Source organism: Epinephelus fuscoguttatus, linkage group LG20 (genome assembly GCF_011397635.1).
Source record: "Epinephelus fuscoguttatus linkage group LG20, E.fuscoguttatus.final_Chr_v1".
Lineage (NCBI taxonomy): Eukaryota > Metazoa > Chordata > Actinopteri > Perciformes > Serranidae > Epinephelus > Epinephelus fuscoguttatus.
Window position 1 is genome coordinate 18,955,522 of NC_064771.1, and position 10,716 is coordinate 18,966,237.

General features: G+C 41.5%; 2 protein-coding genes across 2 annotated transcripts; one reads left to right on the forward strand and one right to left on the reverse strand.

Moving 5' to 3' along the window:
* Positions 1-1,483: 1,483 nt before the first annotated feature.
* LOC125880837 (elongin-B-like) lies at positions 1,484-6,366 on the reverse strand. The gene is made up of 4 exons (XM_049563610.1): positions 6,238-6,366; positions 5,272-5,406; positions 4,934-5,042; positions 1,484-2,550 (listed from the first exon to the last, which is right to left on the reverse strand). Exons 1-4 carry the CDS (start codon positions 6,238-6,240, stop codon positions 2,438-2,440), a joined length of 360 nt encoding a protein of 119 aa, XP_049419567.1. The 5' UTR covers positions 6,241-6,366; the 3' UTR covers positions 1,484-2,437.
* Positions 6,348-10,672, forward strand: pkmyt1 (protein kinase, membrane associated tyrosine/threonine 1). Its single transcript, XM_049563608.1, has 8 exons — positions 6,348-6,503; positions 7,288-7,703; positions 8,081-8,318; positions 8,452-8,731; positions 8,822-8,928; positions 9,361-9,533; positions 9,625-9,845; positions 9,963-10,672. The coding sequence occupies exons 1-8, from the start codon at positions 6,377-6,379 to the stop codon at positions 10,339-10,341; spliced, it is 1,941 nt and encodes a 646-aa protein (XP_049419565.1). The 5' UTR covers positions 6,348-6,376; the 3' UTR covers positions 10,342-10,672.
* Positions 10,673-10,716: the final 44 nt, after the last annotated feature.

Sequence of the window (10,716 nt, forward strand, 5' to 3'; positions counted from 1 at the left end):
AGCAGAAATAAAATATATTATTCAAACTATTTTTTTCATTAGTGTATCATCTTCTGAATCTAAGAATTGTTGTGTTTTTGCTACCTTAATATGAGCCATTTATCTCTACATATGGAGCAGGTCCTCTTCCACAGACTCCACCATGTTGTCTCTAGATGCCACTCCATCCTACACACTGGACGTCAAAGGAGCATTGCCAGAGGATGCTGAAGCTTATTTTCATTGCCAGCTGCTTCTCTGTAATTGTTTCACATATGATAAGACCAGAGGACCTGAGTAGCTGGTCACTGTAATCGCCCCCCTCAACTTTTGCTTAATGCAGTTCTACACATAAACACTGACCATTACATTAAAATTGTTTCATGAGGACGTCTTTATGGCTTGTATTAATAGGAGAAACAACGGCACTGAATAAAAAGCAACCCACATGTGAGGATGTGAGCATTTCTTTAAAAACATCTCAGGGGAAAAATAGTGAACCTATCTGCTAAACTGTTTGGGGCCCTTAAGTCCTCTTTAGTTACCATCAGCTACAGCGCACACACTGCAACACAGATGGCAGCCTCATTAATGTATTTTGCACCAAGACCCACCTGCACTTACATACCGGATTATTCCCTAGGTTTTGTGTATGTCAGCTAGTTTGAGGTGATTTGATGAAGCATACCTTAAGTTTGGAAAATACACCTTTTGACACACCAGATTGCAAAATAAGGCAGGACTGAGTTCATGTTTTATAGATGCGGTGGTGCAGATTCCCCAACAAATTTGCAAGCAGTGCAATTCCCCAAAAGCAACAGTGAACCAGGAACTTGTGGAGGACTGGGGAGAGTGAGGAAAATCATTGATTTGTTGTATACATTATTCATCAACCCCTTGACTTTCCTTTGTGTTAAGATAGCTTAGGACACAAAATCCATATGATAGGGTATTTGCCTTTATAAAAACCCAACGTGTGAAACTTCTAATTATAAAATAAAAACTGCACTTAAGGGGCTCAAATTCCCCACCAAAAATACTTGTCGAACTTTTTCACTTAAGACTTTCTGGCTTGTCACAGTAGGAAAATCACAGGTGTAAATAATGACATTAACAATGGCTGAATTCTATTTAGCAGCTTTAGTTTCAGCAGGTTTTGGTGCCTTTTTTGCATTAATTTATTGTGCGAATGCCAAAATAGAAGTCCTCTGCTACTTTCATGTTTTAATTGGAGGGGATAAATGAACATTAATAATATTGTGGGGATATATTCCCTGCATTCTGCCGGAAATCTACACCTATGAGTTTCAGGGTCCTGTGCATGCTGACTCACTGTCAGCTCTTACTTGGACACCTGAATAGAACAGAGCCATCATTATTAGTTGCACGTGTTTTCCCTACTATGCCAAGTCTGCCCAACGTCTTCAACACAGCCCTTAAATTCTGTTATCTTCATTAAATGATGACACACACCTGTATCTAAAATAAAAATGAGCCAGCAGTGTAAAAAACAAAACAGGAAAAACTTTTAATTAAGCAAGCTCACAGTTACAGGCTATGTTTATGTGATAAGGGGAAGGTGCCACATTGATGGTTTGGTGACATGAGGTGATGTATGCTTTTTTTGAAACTTAAGTTTGTAACACCAGCAAACTCTCATCCTGTGTATACTGTATGCCACAGACAGAATATCTTTAGACCAAAAATAATCCCTCTGTTGTCCAAGAGGTACCTGCCTTTGGTCTCAGTGCGTGAAACATACAACAAAGAACTGACAAGTAAAACATACTGAAAAAACAAAATGACGACAAAAAACCTACACATAATTATTATAAAGACTTTGTTTTCCTGGTATGAAATCAAATCAGAAATGTACAACAGAACTGGGAGAATCAGACCAAGGAAACTTATCGGTTGAAGGTTTTATCTGTTTCTGTGAAAAGAAGCCTTTTGTTTTGAATTTTCTGTTCATGCAGTTTCCCGATTCAGACGCCGGACTCCTCTCCTACGCACGTTACTTCTAGAACACTGTGACACACAACTATGCCTTCACCTTCTCCAAAATATTAATGATAATAATTATAATAACTCACACGCACACACACACGCACACACACAATCATACTTTCCAAACCAACTTCTTCGCTCAAAAAGTTTGAGCCAGTTGGTGCTTAAGAGCGAAGTCAAGGAGTAGAACCGCATGTGATGTGGAAATCAAAGGGAGTTAAAAGAACATGATTTGTGAAGCAAATTGTGTGCTGGGGGAGGGGGGGGGGGGGGAATGCTGGGATGATAGCATGAAGGTAACATGGATAGGCTTGGTTACCTATAATGTCCCCATCCATCAACTGAAATTATATTACATATCCTCCACCCCGCTACTTCTCCACTGCAGTTAATCCACACACACCCACTTCCATCCTTCCCTCCACTGCTCGCTTCCTCTCTCTCCCTGGTATCACTGCACCGCCTGCTCGTTGGCAGTGCTACCGGAGTCCTGAGGCTTCATCACATCAGGGAGTTCTGGGGGGCTGGAGAAGGCCTCGATGTGCAGCTGTTCAAACATCTCATCTGAGGGGCAGAGGAGACAAGGAAACATTAGCTGCATCACGACAGCACGGTTGCATGTGGCTACATCAGTCACAGAGCTCTAACTTCATTTATTTCACCACCGTGACAAACCATCCTAAAATACAATTTACACTGTCCAGGAGTAAATGCTGGCCGTCCAAAATATTACAGGGTGTTCAAGCATTGCAGGTTGGCATAAATTCATAGTATATTCAATATACTTTATACTTTTTACTTCAAATTACTGTAAAGTAAAAAGACAGTATCAGTTTCAGTGGTAGGTTTAAAGGTTTGTAACGTTAGAAATTATGTTTACGCACCAGAGCTTGACTCATGTTGACAAAAAGGAATAAAAAGATGGATAAAATTAAATTAGATAAAATGTTTGTGGCAATTAATACATCATCAAGTTCAAATGTAAGCCTATTTACTGACTTTTAAGGCCTAATATTTATAAAACTGAACTGAAAACATTCAAGACTTTTTAAGGACCTGCAGACACCCTGTATTAAAATGGCTGTTTTTCTACAATAAAATTATTTTCATAATTAAAGTGATGCTTAGCACAGAACCCCATGGAAACAGAGTGCTCCAGGAAGTCCTGACACCTGGAAATGAGTTGGTATTTTTGCACTTCTGGGGCCAGATTTGGAAATCTGACGTTTTGCTATCCAGGATCTGCTAATTTCATCTTACTTTTGTGCCAGTTTTTCAAAGCAACATTGGAATGGATCACCCTGATTAAGATACAAACATTTAAAGATTACCAAATCTGGATTATCAGGGCTCTAAATGGAACTACATATCACAATGTTGGCTGTGTAAAGAACAGGAGGAATAGCCAGTGTCGAGTCACGTTAAGTGTTTTATTTGAAGAGATAAAAAACAGCATGGGGACGCAACTGTGAGAAACTACGTTAATATAAAGTAATAAATGAAAGTTAAAATTGAAGTAATTACATAAAACATGTGTTTTCAAAATGCACCTTTTTAATGTATTTTTGGTTTTTGTCTTGTCCTGTGTTGTCAGCATTAATGTGCACAGGTTAGGCTGCTTGTGACACTTGAAAGCACAAACTCCCACTACTGCTTCAGAACGCCATGGTAACTGCCTGACTGTTGTGACAGGTTTCAGCCTTTAGTCACTGTCACAGTTTATCTTCTCTCTGTGTGCACGTCATGTGTGTGCCACTTTTATGTATGCTTGCGCAATTCTAGATTGACAGCTTCATTAGAGACTGTTGTCATACCTTTTGTTTCTTTTTTAATCTTCTGTGTTGCGACTTTCCCAAAATTTATTTTTTAACATTCATGATCATTTTTTCCCCCCTCGCTAGGATGGTGGGACACTCTTTAGTTAGAGCCCTGAGTCCTGTCGCAAAGTTGCTGTGATGAACATTGACTGTGGCGCACTGTTCGGGGTGGATATTCCAAAGCTTCAAAGTAATAACTTCTCTGGTTAATGTGTGTCTAAAAGGTGCAAAAGGAACTTAATCTTGGGAGCATTTTTGACTGGTGGCTCAGATATGATCTTTGGTATATCCGGAATGAAATCTGATTGATTTTTATCACATGTTGACAGCATAAAATCCCCACTAGATGCAATTCTTGTGAGTCATATTAAACTACATTCAAAGATAGCTTAAAATCTTTAAATTTAAAATGGGATATATTCACCTTCATTGTCACATACACTGTCTTGTGAATTGTAAACTCATGTACCATGTAAAGACAAATTACAGTGCAGCCATGGTTTGCTGCAATGCTCAAAAGCCATCGAATGTCAATTTATATAAAGTGGGGGAAAAAACCTAATTTAACTAACAACCACTATCTTGATGTCTAATATATCACTGAAACACTCTACTAAAAGGTTACACAGCCAAAGTCGAACTCAGTCATGTTCACTGGATACAATTAAAGAGCATTTTGTTAAATGAAGGCAAAACACTGAAGTACACAAGGTAGACTGGGGGGTTATCACACAGAGTAAGGTTACATTTCAGAAGAAAATGCCTTCCAGTTGGCACTGAACATCCCAGATTGATATTCAACAGCACGAGAGCATGGATAAGTAGTTGTTAATCACAGTTATCTACTGACATACATGGTGTCACGGCAACCAATTATACATCTTGAGGGCCTAATTGAGATTGATGCAAATTTGCTGGCATAAATCTAAATGACTGTCAAGAATCATGCAATTAACTACTGATACTCAATTAAATTAAATACGTAAGTCCAAAGTAAGACTTCTTGAGTATTTCCCCCACCCTTAAAAAGCAGAGTTGAGTTGATCAGGCTGCCTAGAAAATCACCCTAGTATGAGGAAAAAAACATCCCGCATCCTTAGAGGCACACAGATAACATAAACTGCACATACCATTTATGCGGAAGGCCAGACCAACTGTAGCTGGGGCTTGAGGTCTGGCAGTCTGGTTGGTGAATCCAGAGTCACCAAGAGTTTTGCTGTCCTCTAGCAACTGGTCATCCTGTTGGACAAAAGCTCAAAGAGTCACAGGACCTCCTAGTGGCCTAAATAAATGAATTTGCTTCAGTGAACATGAAGACAGCATGTGAGGCATTTACAAAGACTACTTTAGCTACCCTCAGGCAAGATAAGTTACATGTCGCCACCATCAATTAGACATAATTGTGTTGTTGTCAGCTATGTAACCAGACATGACTAGGTGCCACTAGCAAACACGGCTGTAAACTCACTTTGTACAGCCTCTGGTCTTCGGGTGGTCTCTTAAGAATCCCTTCAACAATACGCTTCAGCTCATACACAGTGGTAGACTCCTTGGCATCTGTGAAGATTGTGGTCTTGTGACGCCGGATCATTAAGAACACGTCCTGAGGGAAAGTGGAAAAAGAATTATAAGTTAAAAATATACGTCTAAGACAACTTGAGTTATTATTTTATCCTGAAGATGAGGGCTTGAAGTTGTTTTAAAAATGCTATTCTGAATTTAAAATGGGATCAAACAGGAGAGCTGACTCTGCGTTCTTCGTTTCCTCTGTCACTTCATGTGACAAATCATGTCAGTAGGCCGTGTCGTTTTTAAGTGTCCATCTGTCAACCGTTTAAAACACCTTACTGACCTGTATGTAGGCTAAACGTGTACTGCTGGAGAAACCTTCAAATTATATTAAGGTCTTTAACTGGTTGTTTAGTAACTATGTAGAGCAAATGTTTATATGGATACAGACTAATTAACGCTACTGACAATCCATTGATTCATAAGACACCAACAATAACTGAGCATTGTATTTAACGTTAACTTAGCTCTAAGCTAACGCAACTTTAGCCTTGAGGTGTTTCACAGTCAAGATAAGGCCTGACAGTTAAATTATTAGACACAGTAGGTCTGACAATGACGGTATACGTTCAGCTGATCTGACTCGTCTGACCGGGTTAGTTAGCTAACGTTAAATCACTTCCAAGCTAAACCAGGCTAATCGCGAGCTACCCCTCTCGTTAAAGCTAACGCTAACGATGAGAAGGCGAAGCTAGCATAGCGAGCTTAGCATTAGCTGGCTAGCAAACACAAACTGAAAGAAACGTTTCAATAACCGTCAGTACCATTTCTCACTATAACGTTTGAACAAAGCCCTAAACGTCACTTCGGTATATGTGTCTAGGCCCTATTCTCACAAATAGATCGATAATAATATTACAGTTACCATTTCAAGTGGTCAGCTAGCTCGCCAGTTGCGCCAGCCCTGTGTTGTGCAGCAATACCCCAGCCTGCACCGCTTGCGGATATTGCGCAATTGAGATAAGCAGTCAGTATTCACGTAAGGCAGGTACGCTGCTCTGCGTATGGTTTTCAGAATTTGGCGCGAGGTGGTTTCATGCTTGAAGTGTGTACGGCGCAGTTTGGTTTGGATACAGACAGCACCTGAGCCCAGCTGTTATGAAGCCAGACCGTCGTTAAACCTGGATTATGGTCTGTGTTATTAATTGTAACAATACGTAATCATATTTTAACGTTACCTAACGCTGAATTGTTACTGTTACTGTACGTTATTTGACAGTAAGTTAGCTAGCTTGCTAGGTTCTGTTGTTATGCTGTTGACTGGGTCCGCCCTTAGGTAATGTTAACGTTAGCTAGCTAAAAGTTGTTTTGTGGAGGTGACATGTGTCAATGACAGCAAATAATGAGTGATGCTAACGTTAGCCATAGCTAAGTTAGCAAATTAACTGCAATACATAAACATTTGAAGGCTGACGTTATAAAACTTGGAGTGTTTTCTCGGTTAACCGAGCCACGTCACATTTAGCAGGTCTGTTCCAACGTTACCTCTCAATGCTAATAACGTTAACTATCTGCTGACCAGGAAGACCCTGTTCTGCAAGTAAACTGACCATCAAAGGATCAGTAGGACTGATACTGATACTGAAGATAACTGACCTGTCAAGCAGGATGGTCAAGATGTAAAGCCTAATGAGTGTGACAGATAAAAACAGCCTCCACCAAGTTTTGGGTTATTTTACTTATGGTAGAAACAAATATTTTTAGTGTCTGGACAGATTTTATTCTGTAATGGCATATCGAATTTTATTGCACATGTGTCAGAGTTCAAATTAAATGGAAACATTTAAATAATGAGTATGACTCATCACTTCTCCATCATTTTAGATCAGTAGAAAAGAGGACATTAAATGTGCATGAGCAGTGCAAAAAATGAAAGAATGAATAGTTTGTAAAAGTTTTCTTCTGAATGTTGCAGCTCACCATCTTCAAAGAAAAGAGCTGAAACGTCCCGACACAATGTCAGTGGCAGTGGAAACCACAGTGTCCAGGATGCCTCTCCCTATTCCAACCCACTTTGCCCATGCAGAGCAATCCTTCTCCCTCAAAAAGCGCCGTCTCCCTTTCTCCTCATCCTCTACGTCCGACTCATCCTACTCCTCCCCTGCCCTGCTGTCACATTCTCTGCCCCCGCTGCCACCATCCAAAGGATGTCCCCCTCTCAGTCGGATGTTCCCCCAGCATCCATCCCCCTGGACACCCCTGTCACATTCCCTTAGCAAGTCTCCCCCTCCGGATTCTGTGTACAATCCCAGCAAACAGCAGTCCTACTTCAGTCAGTGCTTCACTAATTTGGGACTGCTGGGCAGAGGATCCTTTGGGGAGGTCTACAAGGTAAGCAAGACGAAAAGGTGCATCTGTATAAAAGCAAATAATATATATACTGAATGTTTACTTATGTTAAGAATTTTGGAAATGCTGCATTTTAAAGGAATACTTCCGTCCCTTCATAACCATTTGTGCACCTATTACATCTTGTTATGTTGAATTTGTGGAGAATACTTTTATTTCTTGCATGCCTCCACAGTGGGGATCAGTTACAATATTGACATAAAATCTTGGCTGTTTGAACATCTGTGCTGTGGTTTTGTAATGGGGAAGCTCACAATACAAATTTAGATTTCTCTGTAAGCCTAACTTTCCCACCAAGATTATCATTTGGAGTTCCCCGAATAGAAGTTAAGGCTTTAGCATTTTCTGTATTTTTCTAGGTGCAAAGCAACGTGGACCGCTGCCAGTATGCAGTTAAGCGCTCCGCTCACCGCTTCAGGGGCAACAGTGACCGGAACCGTAGCGTGAGGGAAGCCAGGAACCACGAGCGCCTCTGTCCTCACCCTCACATTCTGAATTTTGTGGCAGCCTGGGAGGAGTGTGGCCGACTGTACATCCAGACGGAGCTGTGTAGCACCAGCTTGCTGCTCCACGCTGAGAATCAGCCACCTGGGCCAGGTTTGTCCGAAAGAGACTATAAAATCCATTCAGATGTTTAATCAGCTATGATATTTTGTTCCATATAATACATGTGTTTCTTGCTTGAGAAATTCCTTTGACATACTGACTCATTTGCAACATTTTAATCCAGATGAGGCTTCAGCGTGGGCCTACCTGTGCGACCTCCTCTCAGCGCTGCATCACTTGCACTCTCATGGTTTTGTGCATCTGGACCTCAAGCCGGCAAACGTCCTTATTACTGACTCTGGCCGCCTCAAGCTGGCGGACTTCGGGCTGCTGTTTGAGCTCAAACAGAAGAACACAGCATCCGTAGAGGGCAAAGTAAAAGATGATATCCAGGAGGGGGATCCCAGATACATGGCGCCTGAGCTGCTCCGTGGGGAGTACGGACCTGCTGCAGACGTTTTCAGGTATGAATACCATACATGAAAAATTAAATGATATTGAAAAATATTGATCAGATTTAGTGTCTAAATATTGTTGCGTCCTTTTTCATACAGTTTGGGTGTTTCTATTCTGGAGCTTGCCTGTAACATGGAGATTCCGAATGGTGGACAGTGCTGGCAGCAGCTCAGACAAGGCTGCCTCCCCTCAGAGTTTACCAGTGGTAAGATTGACTTTAGTTTAAGCCTTTGTATTTAGAATACTCCAGGGATGATGTGTTTCAGTAGGCTGTCACTGAAGTTAGCATCTCCCTGGTTCCCTCAACAAAAAGCCAGTGGGATTATCTATTGGATTTTGAATTATAGCAGGAAATAAGATCTGCGGCAAACAAGAATATATGGAACTTACACATTTTGATCAACAAGATCATCTTGACAAGTCAACACTGATGTAGTTTATGTTGTAAGCTTGTGTTAGCTGCAGACCTTATTTTGGGCATTTAACCAAAAAGCCATTCAACTAAAACCTTTGACGTTAAAACAAGAAGTATTAAACTTATTTCCAGGTTTTAGGACTCATTCTTGCACCACATCTATTGTCCTGTAATTTTTATTCACATGACTTATGTTTTCACTCTTTCCATGTGTATTTGCAGTCCTGTCAACTGAGCTTCAGACGGTCCTGCGCATGATGCTGGCCCCAGAACCATCTGACAGGCCGACGGTCTCTGAGCTTCTGTCTCTCCCCTCTGTTAGGAAGCACAGGTGGAAGAGGCGCATCTATCTAATGGTGGCCGAGACCGTGTTGACACTGGTCTCCCTCTGCCAGGTAACTTGTCATATAAACCCTGTAACAATTTGGAGTTTGCTTTTTAACTTTTTATCAACCTTGAACAATATTTTTCTGCTCTTTTTCTCAGTCGTTGTTGTGCCTCGGGTGTAGACTCGTGTCCTCCCTTCACTTGCCCTTTCTTTCCCACTGGACGAAGCCGGTTCCCTGCACTCCTCCTAAAGGAAGCTGGGACAAGGATTTAACTCTGCCTCTCAGTGCCATGCACGCTGACTCAGGAAGCCCAGAGGATGATGCAGTGTTCTTGTTGGATCCCAGAGACCCGGAGCTTTCCCCCACCTTCGCACACAGGTAGAGAACCATTAACTAAATCATTACTTTTTTTGTCACGTCTTCGAAATGCACACGTTTCCGTTAACAATACCTGTCACATTACCTGCTAATTTTTGACGTTACCTCACTCAACAGGGTCAAATCCAGACTGTCTGTGGGAAGCACATCCACTCCTCTCCCAGTTTCACCGAGACACAACCATCACAGCCCTGCCCACACACCCACTCACTCACGCCTGGGTGAGTGGTCCTCCTTAGCACACACCCCCTCCAGCATCCACTCAAATGGTTCCTGCCACACACTCACGCCCAGTGCGAGCCCCATACACGCAGAGCTTTATGTAGATTGCGAGAATGAAAATTCCACGCAGAGCCGACGGTGTTCATCCGCCAAGTCCTCGCAGCGACGCGGTCGCAGCTGGGTCCGAACGGAGGAGGCACTACCCCGACCCAACTTTGAACCAAAGAACCTGCTCCATCTGTTTGAGGACACAACTGTAGAGGCAGAGCCATGAGTACAAAGCTGCCAGTTTACATTCAGGGGATAAAGGTGTTTTCACTTTAACATGTCGGGTAAAGAGGGACTCGTGCATGAATGTATTCAGTTTGTATTAAGTGTTTGTGCCATTTTGTAACAGTCCTACGCAGCTTCTTTTAACAAGTATCTGAAAAGAACATATTTAGGGGAAAAGGTTTGAATATGAACTCTTTAAAGCACTTTTTATGTTTGTGTAAATGCAATCTGTTGCTGAAATGACAAGTCATGATGTATTGTTAAATAAGTTATCATTAACATGGTGAACTCTGAGCTGTGTACCTCATGAGTTGCAGCAGAAAATAAAACAAAGGGAAACTGAATTTGAACTTGTCATGTTTTTAGTATGTTACCA

Coding starts and splice junctions, on each gene's coding strand:
- LOC125880837 (XM_049563610.1), bottom strand. Junction 5,043..5,271: donor AAGACCAGAGGCTGTACAAA/GTGAGTTTACAG, acceptor TTTGTCCAACAG/GATGACCAGTTGCTAGAGGA. Junction 2,551..4,933: donor TCTGGCCTTCCGCATAAATG/GTATGTGCAGTT, acceptor TCTGCCCCTCAG/ATGAGATGTTTGAACAGCTG.
- pkmyt1 (XM_049563608.1), top strand. CDS start 6,377: ATGGTTTTCAGAATTTGGCGCGAGGTGGTTTCATGCTTGAAGTGTGTA. Junction 7,704..8,080: donor CCTTTGGGGAGGTCTACAAG/GTAAGCAAGACG, acceptor GTATTTTTCTAG/GTGCAAAGCAACGTGGACCG. Junction 9,534..9,624: donor CACTGGTCTCCCTCTGCCAG/GTAACTTGTCAT, acceptor TCTTTTTCTCAG/TCGTTGTTGTGCCTCGGGTG.